The sequence below is a fragment of the Mycteria americana genome, chromosome 2, assembly GCF_035582795.1.
Source record: "Mycteria americana isolate JAX WOST 10 ecotype Jacksonville Zoo and Gardens chromosome 2, USCA_MyAme_1.0, whole genome shotgun sequence".
Taxonomy (NCBI): Eukaryota; Metazoa; Chordata; class Aves; order Ciconiiformes; family Ciconiidae; genus Mycteria; species Mycteria americana.
The window spans coordinates 46349801-46371798 of NC_134366.1; the positions used below are offsets into that span (position 1 = coordinate 46349801).

General features: G+C 38.9%; 1 protein-coding gene across 1 annotated transcript in view; it reads right to left on the minus strand.

The window, feature by feature from the left end:
* The window catches only part of OSBPL10 (oxysterol binding protein like 10), a 126146-nt gene that overhangs the window by 33688 nt on the left and 70460 nt on the right, over positions 1–21998 (minus strand). The window contains exons 5-6 of the mRNA XM_075493204.1: positions 21010–21220; positions 9119–9273 (exon numbers count right to left, since the gene is read on the minus strand). Coding sequence (XP_075349319.1) covers positions 9119–9273; positions 21010–21220 — 366 coding nt within the window. The remainder of the gene's footprint in view (positions 1–9118; positions 9274–21009; positions 21221–21998) is intronic.

The window sequence follows — 21998 nt, forward strand, 5'->3', positions numbered from 1 at the left end:
GTTTGTTGTTTAAAGAATAGGAAAAAATGCATGTAACATGAAACAAAGGGCATCTATGTTTACACTGCAGTATAGTCTGTGTAAGCCTTCAGAAAAAGTATTAGAAACTAACCATGAAAGTAATTATGTTTAAGGATAAAGAATCAATCAGTGACTTAACATCCTTTTAAACAGAGATCCTCATTTGGGTTACCTACAGCACTGTAATCCTGTTATGCACTAAATAATGTTTGTTGGACAACTTTTTCCCTACATGTTCGTATCTTCTTCATAAGACAATTCCTCTTGCAAATTTTGATTTTCATAAACCTAAGGTAGCCAGTACTGAAAATCAGCTGAAAAGCAGCTAATTCCCAAGCACAGACTCCACAGGAAAAGATTAAGTACCAGCACCAGTCCACACATCTTGTGAGCATCTTTCATGAAATGAGGGCTACTGAAGTACAGCACTGTTTAATCTGAATCCTAAAACACAAGAGGACTTTGCAGTATTGCATAAATTCAGTAAGAACTGGGAATAAATATTTTTCATCACTGGTATCATCAGAAAGGAACAGCAACATGAGACTACAAAAAAATGCGCAAAGAGAAAAGCCCCACGGACTTGTCCTAAATTGAAGCAAAAACCTTGAAGGCTAGCATAAATCATAACAGTAAATTTTATGCTAAACTAAAACCACAAGAAATACAGTATCACATCATAAACAATTTTAACAAAACCTATTCCTAATGCAATACAGATACTAGTGAAGAACAATTCCCTGAAAGACACTCAGTTTTGTTTTGAGAATCAAATTTTTTAGAAGCAAGATGGCTATAAATACAGCATCTGACACTATCCGAAAGAAGTTACTCAGAATTTACAAGCTTACAAACTACACAGTGCAGCAGGACAGATTCCCATCACTGGCCAGGCAGGACTTCAGAGATCATGAGGGGTCTGAAAGTCACATGCTTATAACTTTTGGGGAGCTAAAGACAAAAGACTGCACTGAACCACCGGTTGGTGAGGGAGACTAACGCAGAGGAAAGTATGGCAGAAGGCTATACTATCTAGACATCCCCCTGTATTAAAAGGGATCCTCTCTAGAATGACATTCTTCGGGAGAAAGCTGACGAACTAGGAGCAACTTGCCTTATACTCCCACAAAAAAAGGAAAGACAAACACTTTTTGGTAAGGGACCCAGCAGGCGACTTCAGTCACCCACCAGGCACTACAGCACACTGATAAGGAAAAGCATCATACTCAAACGGACCTTAGCTCCCATTGATAAAACCCCTAGAGAAACTGCAGCAGTTTGTGCAGAGAGGTTGTGGGACCTCCACTGTTGGAGGTGTTCAAGACTTGACTGGACATGACCCTGATTAGCTCTGCTTTGAGCAGAGTGTTGAGTTGCAGGACCTCCGCAGGTCCCTTCCAACCTGGAGTACTCTGTGATTCCATAATGATCCTGCTTGCAAAGCCCAGTAACTGAAAAGTTAGGAAGTAACAGAACTGAAGTCGTTCAGCCAGCTGTAACTCTCTTCTATGTCACCCTGTATGCTAGCTAAGCAAATTTATGGCAGAAAAATGCTACCACGCTAGTCAATAATATACCATTCACATACACAAAGAGGGCACAAAATGATGGACAACTACAAATTTAACCTTTCCAATCATCTGGTCTTGCAATACTAATCTATATGTAAATCCGGTTCTTGCAGTGCTATTTCTTATATGCAATATCATATCCCAGCATATTTATAAGAGGAGAGAAATGGTAAAGACATGTTAATACAAGCAGTATCAACAATCTTTCCTCAAGGCAACACACTTATTAAACCATCCTGATTCTTCCTGGAATTTCTTGTCCCATCCACTATACACATTCTCATTGCTGACACACACACACACACACACACAAAATAAAATAAAATAAAATTAAAATTAAAAAAAAAAAAAGAAAAGAAAAGACAGGCTCACATCTTTCAAAAGAAAAATAAATAATTATAAATCATACCAGGAGACCATTCAATATATATGTGAAACAAATTGAGCCTAGAAGATTGTCATCTTTTACACAGCTAACTTCTTGAGGCCGGTGGAACACTCTAATTGAAAAGCTTTAAGATTTGTTCTCAGCCTCATGAATCGCTTGGTCCATCTCAGACTGAAGACAACTGTGCAGTCTCTCTACAGTATAATGTAGAAGAGTCCCACCTCTTTCATCTTCTCCTTCCAACTCCTCCTCTGAGACAAAGTTTTATAATTAAATACTTTCATCCCAGCTGTTTCCATATTCAGGGCTTTTCAAATAAAGAATCACTAGAATTCATCACCACAAGCAGAAAACCCTATTTTTTTCTATCTAGCAAGACCAGATGGAGCAGCTGAAGCCAGTTTGGATGATGCTTCACTAAGCAAGATAAAGCAATTCCAACCCAAGACAAATATTCATTGTAGAAGAGTTCAGCCCAACTTACTAAAGTCTAGCTAAGTTATTGACGATGGGTAAGCTTACTAATGGGCAGTATTACCAAACCCACATATATAAACATACTAAGAAATAAAACTGACAGCACAAAGCAAATCAACTGGCACACAACAAATCAATTAGTGCACAATCCTGAAATAAAATTAACATTGGCTTCAGAGTTCGTTTTGCAGAGGGCACAGGTTTTATAATGAACAGAGTAAGCAACTGATCCATTTTAACTCAATTTTTAAGCCTTACTGCAAGGGAACCTGAGTTCTTTATATTCCAAGGATTAGTTTGCACTGAATTTCACTAGTAATTGCAGAATGTCACATGAATCAGAGCCTCATGTTTATTCAAATTAGATGCAAATTTTGTATTAAAGCGTCATATTTTTATTTTAAGTAGACTATTACTCTCAAATATATTATATAGATAGCAGCTGGAATACATGCATTTTGGAGGTGGAAGTGACTCAACAAAATGCAATGGCTTTGGCTGGAGCTACATTTTTATTAATTATTTGCATAAACAGTTTTACTAGAGATTGTTTGCTGACACAGTAACTATTCCAGAAAGCTAGCAAAAAAATAAAATCAAAATTAGCTAGATGATCTTAGTAATTGTCAGTGCTCTTGTAGCAGGTTTAGGGTCATTTAATTCTACTTTTAGTGTAATGGTACATTTAATCCTTAAGTATACCTTCCCTTGATTATCCTTAAATATACCTTCAACTGATTATCTCAGATTTCATTTTTTAGATGGTCTGCTAGTGAATGGATTAACTGGTACCATCTTTGCCTAGAGATTAATTTATCTATCCAGGTCATTACAGGCCATTTACTGTGCTCTTCAGCCCAAAAAGTACTTAATCATGCAGAAGGCAAAAAGCAGAGCACATTCAGAAATCCTGTAATGTCTGTACTAAACAGTGAAAAAGAACTCTCTGTAATACTGCAACTGTTACTTTCCCACCCTGATCTGTTCTCTTTCCATTACTGCACTTGTGGCTAGCACTGTATGTTCATGGCTAAGCTTATCTCCCAACATCAATTACACAGATTTACGTCAAGTACAAAAAGGAACTAGGAAACACTAGGAACAATTTACACTAGGAAACAATCCACAGTCTGGGCAAGTCTGCTGAGACACAGATACATAAAGAAAAGGTAATATTGAATTAAAAATAATTTCTTGTATCTAGCTTAGTTTCTAAAATTGCAGGAGCACTTGTAAAATTATTTGTTAGCATCTCTGATGCATTCTGTAATAGCTCTAAAGACTATTACACCCTCTGTAAAGGATGAGGTATCATCATATTAGGGTGTATACTAACCTACAGATAGAAAACAACTTCAGCTTGAAAGTGACAATCAACTGAAGAGATTGGACAAAACCACATAATCTTTTAAAATTAAGAACTAAACAATTCAGTACCTCCTGTAAATAGCACAGTTCCTTCTTACAGTTGAAAACATCAAGGTTCAGATCATCTCGGAGACCAAAATATCTTTAATAACCTGGACTTGACTGCCCTTGCAATCACTATCACAATTAAAACCTGGTTTAGCAGTTAGATAATCAGAGCTAAAGCCTCAATCCTACAGAGCTAAAACTTCAATCCTATTAAAAAGACACTTCAATATGGAGCATGTGTACAGTTTCTCATGCACACAAGCAGGGGAAAGTTAGGGACAGGAAAGCAGAGAGACTGCATAGACACCAGATCCACAGGATGGAAAGAATCAGCTGGCATGGCATTTTATGGCATAAAAGTCACATGAAGAGAGCTAAATCGCAGATGTTGCTACAGCATGATTTTTGTAATAATTCTTAACTAAACTGTTAGATGAAAATAAAATTATTCCTTCCCTCTCGGGTCCCATATAAGGACAGCCTGTTTCCCATTTGTATTTGGCTGCAGGGGGAAGCATTTGGCCTGCAGTTACATTTTGTCAGCTCAGAAGGGGAATTCTGACACCCAAAATGACAATTGGTTGAACTGGAACAGTAGCTCACACATGGAAGTGATTCACACCTTTATTCTACTTAGGCACCAGGTCTATTACAACTGAATTTACTATGAGACTCAATATTTTAAAGCTAATAAATTTCAGTATTTCTTGAAAGGCATTTCAAAATTATAAACCCTTAAATGAAGGAAGCAGGGTCCCTTTTACTGCAGACTGGACACAGACCAAGTTCATGTCACAGCTCTGAAAAGCGTACTCTGGCCTATTCCATACCAGATTCATCCTGTTCTCCTTTAAGGGAAAAACCCTAAATAATACCTTGAAATTATAACATAGCTTACGCCAAAAAGTCCAAATTGGTTCACTAGAGGATGCACAAAAGTATTTTACATCAACTCACATCAGACAGAGAATAGTTCTGTTCAGCTCAGCCCTCATCCCTGCTTCCAAACCTGATGTTTCAGGTGGACAGACCAAAAAAAATCCAAAAAAGGAAACTAACTAAAACTTGGAGGCGAAAAAAAAAAAAAAAAGTATGAAAAATAAGAGACAAAGGTGCTTGATCCAGCATTTCACTGTGGGGGGTTACTTCTTTCAGTGACGATAACAGGCTTTAACTTCGCGTTGTCCTATATCACAGCCCTATAAGAAAACTCATCTGGGAAGATGAAACAGCAACATCAAGAAAGGACATGCTAAAATAGGCAAGGAATACACATGAAAAGAATCTCTGCCACAAAATCTTGTATTTTCTGAACTAGTTTAAGCAATATCTCCAATGATACCCCTGCATTTGGAAGCAAGAAACACCCTAAATAGCAAAAGCAAGTAAACACCAACACATTATCTAAAGAGAAGAATCTTTAGCTGCTACATTATTTCACCAGGGAGAAACTCTGCATTCCTGAAATCCTGACAGTGCAACAGACAAAAAAGAAAGGTTTCACTTTAGTTATCTATGACATCAAAACTCAGGTCCATAACTTACTATATCCTTCAAGAATACTTAAGTATTCAAAGCAAATTGCATCAGATGAGCCTTGTTATTCCAGAGGAGAATTATAAAGATCCATGCTTCTTCACAAACATATAAAAAAACCACAGCAGAGAACAAGTTATTGGTTCATTAATGATGTTCCTTAATGCACTGCTGCAAAGTGTCTACATGCTGTGCTGAGAATTAACACTGCTATCACTAAACACATTCAGCCACTTGGTCATGTTGCCCGGAAACTGCTGCCACTGGCAGCCTGCTGTATGGGAAAGATTCCTCAGCAGTCACCGCCCCCCCCCCCCCCCCCCCCCCAACATAACAAACATCTGTTTTCTTTTTAAAATCACTGCTGATCCACATATCTAAAATTATCTTTTCCTTATAAATAACATTCTATAATATAAGCAGCTGAGTCGGTTGTTCCTCAAGGGTAGTAATTTAATGGCTTTTTCTATTTCAGACTACAGGTCAATTCACAATTTGTTTGGTTGGTACATCTACTGTATTATGCTGAGCGTTAGCCAAAAAACTCTCTCCCATTCCTTTGGGGTATAGCTTCTGACTAAGACACAGAGGCTATATCATAAAAAGTACAGATTTTTTAAAATAAAAATCTAGGCCCACTCAAAGAAGAAATTGGAATTAATTTTGATAGCACTGATAGAGGAACCACCACTCTCTTCTCTTAACTTCTGTAAAAGCAAGGCTCACTTCTTTTGGCAGGTATATTTTGAAAGCTGAGCCCCATTAATATACTACCAACTTCTACAGAAATGAGGATCATCCAGTGCCTAGTTTGGTTTTTTTAAAAGAAAATCATTAAGAGAAATAAGCTTCATTTGAATTACACTTGTGGATTCCTCTTTTCTTCTACATCTAAAAGAAGTTACCAGATAAATAAAAAAAGAAATCAGGGTCTTCAATGTCAAAAATTTGTCAATGACACCTAGATACATTTTCTCATTCTCTGGTGATGCCACCACAGTTATTAAGAACAATGTATCTGGACTATGAAACACGTGGAGTGTGATGATTTGCAGTTGCTTTTATATATAATTACACATACTAAGTAATTAGCACAGTCAGTGCTTTTATACCTTTGAAAATGAACTGGCTACCCAGTGCCCAACCTAGGCTCCTGCCTTGGACACACAACAGGCCAGAATATATTTTAAAATATGCTTAAATCCTGTGCACAGAATTGTTACAGTGTGTTAAGTCAAACACCTTTGATAACTTTGGGGGGTGTCAGACATCATCTCCTGGGTGACTACCTGGCTCAGGCAGCATCCTTAGCAGGGTAACAGTAACGTTGCTCAAAAGATTCATCTCTTCTTCAAAGCCTGTTCTCTCACGCTCCTTTCTCTAGTCACAACAAGAAGAAGCTCCAGCTTCCTGTTTGACACTTCGCTCAGCTTCGACAGCTGGGCAGAACCTGCAACACTCTAGGAAAACTTCACCTCCTCTCCCAGAAAAGGATCTGACCATAGCAGACAAGAGGTGTAGCCTCTGTAACAGGGCATGACAACTTGCTTGATCTGAAGATGAATATGAAAACACAAAAGCTCCAACTTATGTTAGATGCAACTGTTCACCTCTTCCACAATTCAGGTTTTGTGCTTCAGCCTTCCAATAAGTCACTGAGATCTTGATCAAAATGATCAAAACTGAAAAATATATCAGCTACATTTAAAAGAGCACTTCAAATTGCAAGCCAACAGTATCAATCTTAGACAACATGAAGCACACAAGGACTCAGTGGAAGGGAAGATGCAGGTTTGGAAAGAGCTTCCAGGAATGAATCCTGATTCAGGCCACTTTCTCGGGGCAAAAATCAAATTTCTGCTTAATAAACTGTACTACCATAACAAAAATTACATGCATGAGTCCAGCTGCTTCTTGTTGCTCCACCAATCCATGAACTTCCACTTACTGCTTCTGCCAAAAACACCATCTTCAGCTGAGCTTTTTATAACTTAAAAAATCTTACTTATTCCTTTCCCTTCTCCCCCCCATTTTTTCTTCTTTTTTAAGGGCTGGCGCCCCAGGGTGTCCAAATGCAGGCTCCTGATTTCAAGAAGATTGCCCACAAAGCACGGAGGATTCTGTACTACAAACAGTGCTATGCTCCCTTGTTTATATCCATCTCTTCAAGGCTACTCCCTTCTCAATAAATCATGAGTTCCACAAGCAAAGCAGTACCTCAAGCCACATGCACAACTCAGTATCTCTCATCAGCAAGCGAAGGGGAGGAGGTTGGACTTTAAAAAAACCTGTCATTTAAAACAAGTCATAAATGGCTCAACTCAACCACAAAATGATACCCCAAGATGAGTTAAATCAGCTGCTGCTCTTTATGTTCTTGCTGCAAAGCACATGCTTCCACATCCCATTTAGCTTTACCAGGTGGTGAAGAATAAAAACATCCAAAAAGAACTAATGAAACAAATTGCAGTGTATCAGTGAGTAAAGCAGTAACTCCCAAAACAATATTCTTAAATAGCTTCTTGTCTTAAAAACACACTATAAGAACTGCAGTTGGCTTATCTGAAAAAGAAATTACACAACTTCCTAATAAAAAGCAATTACAGGTAATTTAAACATTGTGATTGATGGACACTAGGAGTAACAGAAATTGAAATTACTTTCTAAGAACAGATCTGGAAGAGGACCAAAGTAACATGTAATATTAAAAAAAAAAAAAAAATCTGGTTTATCCTTGGATTTTTTGAACTATATTCAATTCAAGATACTACGAAAGAACTGGAAAAAACAAACAGCTTTATTGATGTCCCCAGCCATTACACATTTTGTTAAAGGCTATATAATTTAATTTAAGCCATTCCAATTGCCAAAGAGCATTCACTAGTAGAAAAGGGTTTCTTCAGCTCCTCAAAAACTTCTTCCCAGTTCTCCAGGTCTCACGTGCTCCAGGTGCCCTACAATCTGTGGGGTCTCAGAGTGAAGTGTTTTCCTGGTGGGCAGCACTGGTAACCGAAGCAGCCAGTAGAAGCTGGAGAAGTTTGGCATGGTGGGAGACTTTCAGTGCATGAGATGCCTGATACGCAGCTGTGAGCCTCCTCAAAGAGTCGATGCTTCAGAACTGCCCTTTACCAAGTAAATGCCACAAAAGCACAAATCAACAGGTGGGTGCAGGATGATGTGGACAAGTTCTGCCCATAACCACTTAACAGGAAAAGGGGTCAGAAAACAATATAGTTTTTCAACTCAAAGAATAGTCAGCTATACTCAAGAGACACCCAAGAGCAAACAGCAGCACGGAGGAACAAGTAGCAAGCAAATGTTGTAGTCCTAGTGTCTCCTGTCTATATCAAACCAACATAAAAAATAAACAGCTTTTTCTGTCACCAGAAGATAGAAATGTGTACTGACAGTCTGTTAATTGCTTTTACGACTAGAAAAGACTGTACACTCGTCATAGTCCGCTGTCCAAAGTACCTCAGAGAAGCAAAAGCACACAGCAATATTGTCAATGTATTTTTCTAGTTTTTAAGAGTGCACTTTTGCATGAAACTTAGCATTTTCACAACTAATTTCAACCAAGAGGATATTATAAAGAAAAAAGTACAATAAGTAATTAATAAAAGCATCCACCATCACACATGGTTTGCATCTAACCAATGTCAAGTCTCAAATACAACAGAAATGGCCTATAGAGACCTAGCATGCTTACCTCTGTATTTGGTTGTAGTGCCTGTCCATCCTGGGCTGCAGATGGTACTATTGCCCATGTAATGTTAGCACTAGCAGATGATAAGGAGCTGAGGGCACCGTTTTTCAGTTGCTCCGTGGAGTGCGACTTGGGCCCAGGCCATCCCAGGATACCTTCTGAAGCAGAAAATAGGCTTCAACTTACAAGAGACAGACTACAGATTTCTTCCATTCATCTCATCATTCTATTAATATAAACGAACTGCTATGTCTTCTCTGCTTCTATGCACAGTTTTACTTTAGTAACAAAAATACTCTATCATCTTCTATGCCAATTTATCTGTGATAAATATTTTTTTTAAAAAGTCAACGAAGGAAGATTTTAAAATGTTACTCCTACCACCAGATAGAATTATACATAAAGATCGTACAATCTGGCACACCTTGGTAATTAAGCAAGTATTCTCTATCCACTATTTTCATAGTTATTAAGTTATCCAAGTAAACTCTGTATTTCTTCTGCCTGAAATCAGAGTTTTAAGCTTAACAGCTGTATTTTATTTCTGTCTGTACTATTAAAAGCTCTTTCTAGACTAAGTGCTAATACATTTTACTGGTCCCAAGACCACAGTTTAGAAGAGGTCTCATTAGAATGATACACATTAAATATGAATTAAACAGAAGTAGACATCCAAAAAACCCTTATTTCTGGGGGCACCTGATTTCCAGGATGGGCCAGTATTTAAGGATGCCAAGACAGAAAGAACCATCAGCTAAGGCAACTGCACAGCTGTTCCTCCCTTACTGCTCTAAAACATAGTATCAAAATTCAGATCAGTAGCCCTCAGCATAAGGCTTAAATTTCAGCTATTAATTCCACACTGCTATAAAACGCAGAGAGATAGAGATAAGAAAAACGCAGCTCTTCGGTCATTACCATAATTTCTATATGAAAATACAATTAGTGCCACAGGAAGGATCTCCTCCTCTCATCACTGACAACTTTTTAAGATGACCCAAATCAACACAAAGTACATTAAAAAACATGCAATTTCTCCTCTCAATATCACCAGGGGTCACCAGAGGTTGCCTCCTAATTAAAGTAAATGGTTTGATCTGGTGAGGTAATGCTGTGTACTATTATATTAACACATATTATTAAAAAATGGGCCACAAATCCTATAGCTGACCTCTTACCAAATTCTAAAGATAAAATGATTATAGAACATTCCTCTCATCTAAAGTGGCACAAAGTTATGATGACATGACAAAACTTCAGGTCTCCTTCCTTAGTGTGATTTTGTGGCACCATCTTTTGCTGAAGAAAGCAGAAGCAAATAGTTAAGTATAGAACGATTTTCAAAGATCTGAGTAACCAATAGGGGAAAAAAAAAATCCAGCTTTTTTTTTTTTTTTAAATGAGTATTTCACACAATGACTCAAATTTCCCATTGCCAAAGGAAGAACATCTCTGTGGCTCTGCTAGCAGGCCACATCCTGCAAAGCTTTTTGCATTTCAATGACTTTGAGGACGATGCCAGTAGATGTTATAAGTCCCAGTCAAGTTATGTGAATCATGTGAGAGAAAGTGCAAGTATCAAACAAATGGTCATTTTCTTGGATTGGCTCTACACATTGGTCTTACACATCAGGAAGCTAACATCTGCCCCCCATCCCAAAGATGGAGTTAAATCAACACACTATGTTGGTATACATGGCAAGGAGTGAACAGCACAGTGACTGCAGTTATAGTATCTTTTTGCTTGCTCCTCAGGTCTTGAGCAATTTGCTGCTAGGAACAAAGGATAACCCCAGATCCCTCAAAACAAGCTCTGATTCAGAAGATAATCTGAAGATTGTTTTGGCAGATCCACAATGGACTCTTGCTGCATGGGAGGTAGAAAGCATACCATCAGCATGAAAAATAAAACTAAATTCGAAAATTTCAAATAAAAATGTTGGTTCCTTGGAGGGAATTCGTATGTCTGTAAACCATTTAAAAATTTTTACTCTTTTTGATGTTAATTAGTACAGATTTCAAAGAGAAAGAAAAGCAAGAAGTTAAAATAAACTTGTTTCACTTTTGAATAGCCACAAAGAGTTTTATGGAGCGTGTCTATGCCTCTCGCTTTTCATTACTTTGCAGTAACAAATTTCACAGAATCACAGAATCGTATAGGTTGGAAAAGACCTTTAAGATCATCAAGTCCAACCGTAAACCTAACACTACCAAGACCACCACTATACCATGCCCCTAAGCACCTCATCCAAACAGCTTTTAAATACCTCCAGGGATGGCGACTCAACCACTTCCCTGGGCAGCCGTTCCAATGCTTGATAACCCTTTCAGAGAAGTAAAATTTCCTAATATCCAGTCTAAATCTCCCCTGGCGCAACTTGAGGCCATTTCCTCTTGTCCTATCACTTGTTACCTGGGAGAAGAGACCAACACCCACCTCGCTACAACCTCCTTTCAAGGGAGTTGTAGAGAGCAATAAGGTCTCCCCTCAGCCTCCTTTTCTCCAGGCTAGACAACCCCAGTTCCCTCAGCCGCTCCTCATAAGACTTCTGCTCCAGACCCTTCACCAGCTTCGTTGCCCTTCTCTGGACACGCTCCAGCACCTCAATGTCTCTCTTGTAGTGAGGGGCCCAAAACTGAACACAGCATTCGAGGTGCAGCCTCACCAGTGCCGAGTACAGGGGCACAATCACTTCCCTACTGCTGCTGGCCACATTATTCCTGATACAGGAATGTTGGCCGCCAGGATGCTGTTGGCCGCCTTGGCCACCTGGGCACACTGCTGGCTCATGTTCAGCTGGCTGTCAACCAACACCCCCAAGTCCTTTTCTGCCTGGCAGCTTTCCAGCCACTCTTCCCCAAGCCTGTAGCGTTGCATGGGGTTGCTGTGGCCCAAGTGCAGGACCTTGCACTTGGCCTTGTTAAACCTCATACAATTGACCTCAGCCCATCAATCCAGCCTGTCCAGGTCCCTCTGCAGAGCCTGCCTACCCTCAAGCAGATCAACACTCCCACACAACTTGGTGTCATCTGCAAACTTACTAAGAGTGCACTCGATCCCTTCATCCAGATCACTGATAAAGATATTAAATAGAACTGGCCCCAACACAGAGCCCTCAGGGACACCGCTTGTGACCGGCCGCCAACTGGAGTAAACTCCATTCACCACCACTCTTATGGGCCCGGCCATCCAGCCAGTTCTTTCCCCAGCGAAGAGTACACCTGTCCAAGCCATGAGCAGCCAGTTTCTCCAGGAGAATGCTGTGGGAAACCGTGTCAAAGGCTTTACTGAAGTCTAGATAGACAACATCCACAGCCTTCCCCTCATCTACTAGGCAAGTCACCTTTTCTTAGAAGGAGATCAGGTTGGTCAAGCAGGACCTGCCTTTCCTAAACCCATGCTGGCTGGGCTTGATCCCTTGGTTATCCTCTACATGCCATATGATGGCACTCAAGATGATCTACTCCATCAGCTTTCCTGGTACTGAGGTCAGGCTGACAGGCCTGTAGTTCCCCAGATACTCCTTCCGGCCCTTCTTGAAGATGGGCATCACATTCGCTAATCTCCAGTCAATTGGGACCTCCCCAGTTATGCTGGTAAATGCTGGAAAGCAGCTTGGTGAGCACTTGTGCCAGTTCCTTCAGTACTCTCAGGTGGATCTCATCAGGCCCCATAGACTTGTGAATGTCTAAGTGGTGCAGCAGGGCACTAACCATTTCTCCCTGGATTATGGGGGCTCCAGTCTGGTCCCCATCCCTGTCTTCCGACTCCAGGGGCTGGATAACCGGAAATTGGTCTTACTATTAAAGACTGAGGCAAAGAAGGCATTAAGTACCTCAGCCTTTTCCTCATCCTTGGTCACTATGTTCCCTCCCCCACCTAATAGAGGCTGGAGATTCTCCTTAGCTCTCCTTTTGCTGCTAATGTATTTGAAGAAGTATTTTTTATTGTCTTTTACAGCACTAGCCAGATTGAGCCCTAGCTCAGCTTTGGTCCTTCTAATTTTCTACCTGTACAACCTCGCTACACCTCTGTAGTCCTCCTGACTTGCCTGCCTCTTCTTCCAGAGGTCGTAGAGTCTCCTCTTTTTCCTGAGTTCTAGCCAAAGCTCTCTGTTCAGCCAGGCCGGTCATCTTCCCCGCCAGCTCGTCTTTCGGCACCTGGGGACAGTCTGCTCTTATGCCTTTAGGACTTCCTCCTTGAAGAACGTCCAGCCTTCCTGGACTCCTTTGCCCTTTAGGGCTGCCTCCCAGGGGACTCTGTCGACCAGTCTCTTAAACAGGCCAAAGTCTGCCCTCTGGAAGTCTAAGGTGGCAGTTCTGCTGACCCCCCTCCTTACTTCTCCAACAATCAAAAAATCTATCATTTCATTATCACTATGCCCAAGACGGCCTCCAACCATCACATCACTCCCAAGTCCTTCTCTGTTCATGAACAAGAGGTCCAGCGGGGCACCTTCCCTAGTTGGCTCACTCACCAGCTGTGTCAGGAAGTTATCTGCCACACGCTCCAGGAACCTCCTAGACTGTTTCCTCTCTGCTGAATTGTATTTCCAGCAGACATATGGTAGGTTGAAGTTCCCCACAAGAACAAGGGCTCGCGATTGTGAGATTTCTCCCAGCTGCTTATAGAATAGTTCTCTGCTTCATCATCCTGGTTGGGTGGTCTCTAACAGACTCCCACCACAATTTTTTCAATTTTTTCAGTTTCTCCCTGTCAAACAGCTGAATATTGGATTATTGCTGCTATCTTCTTATTACAGAGAGACTGAAAAAAAAAAATTGAACTTATTTCTCTTTATGCCTATCTTTGAAAATAAGTCATCCAATCATTTCCTTGGGCTATCCATTTTCTCTCTGCACACACAATCTATTTGGCCTTCACTGTAAACAATTATTTTTTTAATATATTTTTTTAAAAATCTGATTTCTGTAAATAAGTACAAGAAAAAGCTCCCACTTGAATAAATACCTCGCTTCAGGGGAAATTTTTAAGTGTGAACATTTACTTCACCATCATTTACATATTTTTAAAAACACTATACTAGTTTTCCTCTTCAGTACAAACACACTGTAAGAAGACTATCTACTTCATCTTTCTCCACACATTTTAGAAACTCTCTTACAGAAACAGAAACTGTTACAACTATGCAAGCATGTTTTTCCACCTGTCCCAAGGGCAATGCTACCCTCACAAAACAACAAATCTTGTCAGCTTAATCCATTTTTAAACAGATCTTAACAACACATTATGACCTCACCAACGCCAAGAGTTAACGTTCAAAGGATAAAGAACATCTGTTTCCTCAACACCTCTGCATATGAGAAAAATTGTTTTGTTAAATTCTGTCTGCCTGGAACTTGACTACTTTGCAGAAGAGACATATACAGTAAAAGATATTAGTCATACGCCACAGAAATCTAAAAAAATAAGAAGTCAGCTCTCTGAACAAGTTGAAAAAATTCCATGCCCAGTTTCAAAGTGCCATCAGGGAACCTTTGATGATCTTTAATCTACAAATCTTACTCTGAGATGTCAGCATTCTCGTATCATCCCAAGGGAGTTGACATATACCTAATACAGTAGCCTACTTTTCAGGCAAAAGCAAAGTAAGAGAGAACTCATCACAAATAATCTTAAAATCAACTAAGATCAGAATACAACCTCTATATAGAAAGTGAAAGGACACAACATGGCTCCTACCTCACTCACATTACCAGTTGTACATCCAAAACGTTCTTATCTGCACTAGTAGAAATTAATCTTACCACAAAATACTACAGGTAGTTGTTCTGTCCATATCAAATTCAAATTATTTTATTGGAATTTACTCTCCACAGACTAAGCTGCCATCTGTAAATAACCTGATCCACTCTAATGGAGTTGCCATCTTTGCCACTTTATGGCACTCAACATTTTCTATCACTAGTTCAATTCCTGTTCTTTGAAAGACTTTGAGAAGAAAAAAAGATATAAAAACTCAACATATTATGAGAAAGAAAGTTTATCTTCAGAGTTGGATAAGAATAGGAAGAAACCGCTGTCACTGTTTTGTTTTTAAGCCAGATTTTTGCTCTGCTCTCAGTCATAGCCAAAGACAGCTGACAGAAAGGTAAGTTCATTTCTTATTTTGATACATTTCATAATTCTAAATAAATTCTCCAGAAAAGCAGTCACAAATTATAAAAAAAGCATTCAGAGCTACACAGCTACTTTACTATTTGCTTTAAGACTATGCAAAGCACTACCCTAATTAAAACAAAATATCTTACCCTAATTAAAACAAAATGTCTGTTTCTGCAGTAAACTATGCAAAAACTAGAAAGGATGTACCAGATACACAACTAGTAAAATCAGCCAGATCTCTTCTACCTGCACGGTGTTGGTTCTGCGGTTCCAGAAGTGAAAACCCATGTTTGATTCCTCTGGAAGTTCAGTGCATATGTACACAATGAGAGTTCTTATAGAAAATACCCAAAAGTGAGCTTCTTCCCCGCTTCCCTTCAACACCAATTTCCACTGTGATGAACGCACAGCAGACAAATCCACCAAGGCACAGGAGAATGTTTCTACATAAGAAAAGTACAGCATCCAGACACAATCTACTCTCCTTTCCCTATAGCAATGCTATAGTTCACAAAACTCCATCTATTTCAGATATCACAATAGGCTGTATCCCACACAAATGCCCTCAGGAGAAGCGTGTTTCCCTTTCACAAGTGCACACAGCAGAAGGGAGGGAAATTCCCCCCCAAAAGAGAAGGTTTACAGGAGATTTTTCAGTTAGGCAATTTTGATAATTTTCTTTTGTTGGTCCTGATTTTCTAGCTACCTTATGTATCTTCAAACTACGTTTTTGCATGATAATTGATGCATGAAATATGCTTAACACTTGCCTCAATTCTATAACAAAAATCTTTCTATCCTTAAGTCCTCTGGTCTTGGTTTATAGACTAAATAAAAAAAATAATAAAAAAAAAACCACAACAAACTTACATTTTTTCCTAGCACTACTGTAACCTAACATCTACTGATAAAACTCTTACAATATACTGTAACTATACTCTAACAAATATCCCCTTAACAATGCAACAGTAGGCCTCAAGGAGAGACCAAGATTAGATCTGGACTCCTTCTCCTGCCAGGGATGGATACGACAGCTTTGTCTCTGTGCTGAATCCCACAGCAGGTTGACCCAGCAACAGCAAATGGCAGCTGCACATCTGCTTTTCAGATTAGAAGGACAATGTTGTATTTGCTAATGCTGTGCGGGGACTAAAAAATAACATTATCTTCCAAAGAAAGAAGAACATACAAGGAATAATGTATTAGCATTTAGATAGAACAGCAAATTGTTTTGGTTATTCTTGACAGAAGCAAGTCTAGCGATGATGCATTTAAGAGAGACCTGACTGACCATGCCAAATTTAGTAAATTACAACAGTAACAAAGAATATGTTCTCCTCTGTCTTCTTTCCTCACCCTTCCCGGCCCACAAGCATTAGGGGTAGGACAGGGGGGAGTTTAAGCAAGAAAGAGGACTGCTCTGCTCATTTTTCTCTCCTCCTACCATCTCAGCTGCAGGAGAATCATTTGTCATTTGTTACCAAATTGAAAGCATCTACATTTTGTCTTTTCTGTCCATTTATTTTCTCCAAAAAGGAGGCAACAGAGAATCTGCTAAAATAAAGTTCAAAGACATCCCCCCTCCCCCCAACTCCAGAATCATCTTCAATCCACTTGCTGCCACGGGAGCCAAAATAAGCAGCATTTGCACATTCAAATAAACTTCAGAAAATCCATAGTGAGGAAGGGTTTGGGTTTTGTTTTTAAAAAATTCTCAGAAAAAAGAAACATTCTATTTTACACTGGAAAACTGGGCAAGTGAGAAACAGAAAAATATAGGAGGGAATTCCTATCAGGGAGATGCTTTATTCAGTAAATGAATGGCTAATGTGAAATGCAGACTAAAAGAACGGATTTATCTGTGCAGGCTGCTACTACAAGACAGGATTCTGTCTGCCAAAACACTAAAATAAAAAAACAGACTTAAAACACAACATAAGCTGGTAAAGCTACTTTAAAACAAACATTCAGGTTTGCTCTGTTCACCGTTTGGGAGGGAAGGATGTTAACCATAGCAGTCAATAGGCTCTAGAGATACTCTTCTGCCAAAGGCTACACAGGCGGAAAAATAACACTAAAAGTTTTAAAATTTGAAGTGAAGACAAAAGTTTCTTCTCCGTATTTTTATTTTAAAAGGCACCTCTTTCCTGTCTGAATGCTAAATGAACTCAAGCTTGTCACAAGGCACTTAATGCTGCTTAGCAAACACTTTACATTTACCTAAGTGGTGACATTGGCCAATAAGAAAATCTTTGACATTTTTCTCCCTCCTACAAAAAAGAGCAAAATTCCCAAACCCAAAGAAGCTTGCATAGATGCAATCCCTGATTCTCAACTCACACTATATGTAACCAACACTTTCAGCTAATAATATCCTTCTCCAGCATATTTTTCAATGAAAGAAAAAAAAAAACCAAAGAATTTATCCAGTCATCAATGCACATACCTTTAATAACAACAGCTAGAAATTAATTTGACATTATTTTGACTCAAAAGTACAAACACAGACAGGGTTTTCCTTCACTGTTATTGTTGATGCACTTCCAAAATCAAGCACTAACAAAAAAAGACAATCACAAAAACCCTTCCTTGAAGATTTATAGTGGAAATAAAACATGTATTGACTACCCTTCAAGACAAGATTGAAGATTTCAGTTTAATCTTCATGTCTGCTTGTAGGCTTGAGGTCTAAGACTGACAACTCATGAGAAACATGAAAATGAAGAGGAAAAATCATGTAATCCTTAAACTATTCCATGACAAAGGATGCCATAAAAATATTTAAAGTCAAGATATACACAATCCTAGATTCTGGGTAAGTTTCCAGTAAAGTGACTGCCAAGCTGCTTTCTTTCTACTGGTATTACTGGAAAACAAAGCAGTAAAAATATTTACATCAAAAGAAAGGAGATTTTTTTTCTGTTCAAAACAATAAAGGTCTGTAAATGTTTAAAATAGCTACTATTTAATTATAAGCTTCATGAGTGCATTCTGTAAGTACTAGGTCAGAAACTCTCAGCTACTTTAAGTCCTTGCTTTAGAAGCAGTAAGATTGCAAGGCCTATGGTGGACAGAGAAGTCAGCAATCCTTGCGTAACTGGCCATAAAGACTTCAAGGACACAAGCAGAGCAAAGGTACAGAGAAAGCAGAGAAAGTAGATATATCATCTACTTTTCAGGCAGTTCTCTGTTTATGGCATAATAGTGAGAGCTTTTGATGCTGAAGGAAGGTAAACTCAAGGGTAAGTTCAAACCACCAAAGCTAAGCCACTGATCATTTCTCACACTCCACATGAGCAGGACTGTGCTGCTTTGCTGGACTGGACTGCTTTCATGAACCATAGGCTAGAAGCAACAAAATAAATTATCAAATTCCTATCTTGTCTCTCTCTACAAAATTCTGTGGATCCTGCCCCACAATGCCCACTAGTATCTTGGACACTATGCAGCAGATAAGGAGACAGCACTGGGATGGAAACATTTGGCAATAAATTGCACAGGGCCATCACATCTCATGGGAAAGGCATTTGAGACTTCCTATCACAGGAACATACAGCTTTTAAACTAGCAAGAGTCATTTTCACCTGACAGTATCAACAGGTGGCAGTAAAGGTCACCCTTTGGTTGCACCTTCTGGGTATAAAATTTAAAAAATGCACCTGGAGGACACAGAATCGAAATAAAATGTATCATCTCTCAGAATTAGAGTTTGCTAGAGGATTACTTAAAGGCATTAGTCTGATTAGGTATGAGTTTATGCAGCTTTGATGACTCTGAAACTCTACCAACTCAGCAGAAATGTTAAGTCTATCAAAGTAAGCCTGGACAAGATTAAGTGTGTAGGAAAAACAGTAATCAAGACTTGTAGGCCAGGTTCTTTCAGGCAACTGTATCGCATAACAAGGCTTGGGGAAAAGAAAACGGAAAAAAAACCCAAAACCAAAAACATTTCACAGACTTTCAGTCAGGGAGAGGAGACTAAATATTTCAGCAGCTTTTAGTTCCTTTTTCTTTTTTTTTTTTTTTTTTTTTTAAATTACATACCAAAGAATAAGCACATGTACACACGGAAGAATTAACTGTTTGCATTCAGGTTCTCACAGTTACACCAAAGATGCTGGTGTGAGCCAGTGCTACAGAACTTTAATTCCTGAAAGGATTCTTGTACAAGTTTAAAGTCTGAGGAGGAACAAACAAAAACACTTATTAAATTTTATTAAGTACTTTATAGTTGTGGCTTTCCACTTTTTTAAAAAAATATGGGATTCCCTTTCAGCAATTACTAATGTTATGCTTCCTTTTCTCTGTTCTTGTGCACAGATCCTCAAAAATCATTATCAACTCAAAATACAGACACTGATTTAACAGAAGATTATTTGGACACAGATTCAAGGACACGTACAACTCAAGTCATCTCTCTCTGACAGTTCACTTAGATCATATGGACATGAAAAACAACCTTCAGGGACTTTGAAACTAGAAGGTGACTTTTCTTTCAAGTATGCTTTTCATCTTTGTTCCAAACCATTCTCTTTTGAAATGAAATTATAGGAAAGAATTCAATTAAATGCACTCTATCATTCCTATTTAAATATGTGCAAGGTTTTTTTGCATTTTTTACAAGAAAACCAGAATACAGAAAATAAGAAAATTTTTTGTTTATTTATGTTCCTTTATGAAATATATCAGAATCTAGATGCAGGAAAGTCATGATATACCATAGTATAGATGTCAAAGTTTTTACTCTGTTTTTTCCAAGAACCCTTTTTACATCATTTGTTGTCTACTCAGCTGACTCTCTCACATTTCTATTCTCCCCACAACGGGAATTCTTCAGAGGGCTTCCTACTTAGCTGTCTCAGCAGCCCTGAGGGCATATCCTGCCCTGTAGTAAACCTACTGTAAGTAAGGACAGTTTGGGGGAGATGTTGTTGAAGCACCTGAAGAAAACATAAAAATCCACCCAGAGTTCTGCTGCTCCTGCTGTTAGAGTAGGCAGTGCAGTTTGTGTATGGAAAAACACTGACCACCCCTTCAGAAAGCTAAAGGTCCCACTTCCGACACTATGGACAGAGACATAGAACTGGGTGAACTGAAAAAAACTGAGCTACATGGGGACTGAGAGGTTCATGCCTGCAGAGTTCTATGCAGAATCACACTGTTTGACATGTTAGGCTCATAAAAATTTGCCACAGGTTTTTTTTTTTAAGTAGCAGCATGGAGAACTCTTTCCAGATTTAAAGAAAACCACAGACTGGAATAAATCTGCCTTAGCAGCATCCTTCCATGTAGAAAATTAGAAATACGATTTTCACGGTAGCATTGTGTCATATTACATGTACTTTTATCAAACAAATCTGTATTGTGATTTCACTCTTAAAAAAAAAAAGAAAAAAGGCAAAACAAAGCAACCAAGCAGGTTCTGCACTATCATTAAGAATACAGGTTTATCTACCTGTTCTCCACCCACCCCACCCCACCCTTTTTTTTTTGTCATCTTGTCTTCAGAACCTGACTTCCCTGAGAAGACTTAGGACAACCTCTTTTCCTCCTCTATTCCGATGTCAATAGATTTTGCATCTTTTTTTTTAGGCAAAGAAAAAAAATTATGATACTTGAGGCTGTAGAAGCTTACAAGCTGCTCACCCCAACTTGCCTCTCTGGTTAATTTTGCCTGCTTAGTTAAAATGGTTAATTTTGCCTGCTTAGTATCATAATAAAAAACCCCAAGGCACAGAAAATAACACCCAAGAGAGCTTGTGCTCACCTGATGACAGTGTCCTGTTATGATGCTGGCCCACTTGATGCATGCTTTGCTGTAACAGAGTCAGGCATTCTCCAAGGCAGCTCAGGGTGGCAGCAGAGGTAGCTTTTAAAAGCAGCAAGTCCTGATCCAAGGCAGAAAGCGGCCCAGAACTTGGGAGAGCTTCAATGGCTTGTACAAGATTCTTCTGTTGTCCCTCAACTTGGCTCATCATCTGTAAAGGTCCAAAAACATCTGCTGTCATAGGAAATATCACTATGTAGCTGTTAAATTCTTATGGGTTGAAATAGTGACTAAATGTGAAGAACTACCACAAATGGATGTTAATGTTCTGATCCAAACATACCATATACTTACCTACAAAAACGAAGGGCTTGAGACTACCAAAGGCCTGTAAAAATGTCAAGACTATGTTAGAGAAAATAGTCTCTTAAAATAGTAGGTTCATAGTAGGTTTAATAGTGACTCATACTTTCTGAAAGTCTTCATAAGGAAAAGTATGAAAATTCTACTTCCTTCTCCATTATTAATTTAGGCTTAGATTTTCTTTCCTTTATATGTGATCTGAGACACTCAAGGAAGCTACACTGTCCCTCCTCCTTCTTTCCTACATAAAATATCTAATGACAGTTTAAGAATGGACATTTTTTATTTCTCAAGCATCAGTAAGGAATTATTTTTACAAAATAAGGTAACTTGTCAGTTTACAGACATTAGCATAGGATGCAACTTAGAGTACTTATTTACTATCAGATATGAACACCAGCTGTCAGGGAGAAAGTTAATCTGTTTCTAGATTTGGACCATCCAGATGAAGATGAAATGCGTGCTCGTATAGCAGATAAAAACAACGTTATTTGAGCAGGCTGTTCTTTAAACAAATTGGCAAGCTTCCAAAATCCTTCCTAAAGCCAAAAGAAAACAGAGATGTTTAAAACTTCTCTCTGTTTTTACAGCCTGTAGGAAATTATACATGCACATGACAAGCCTCT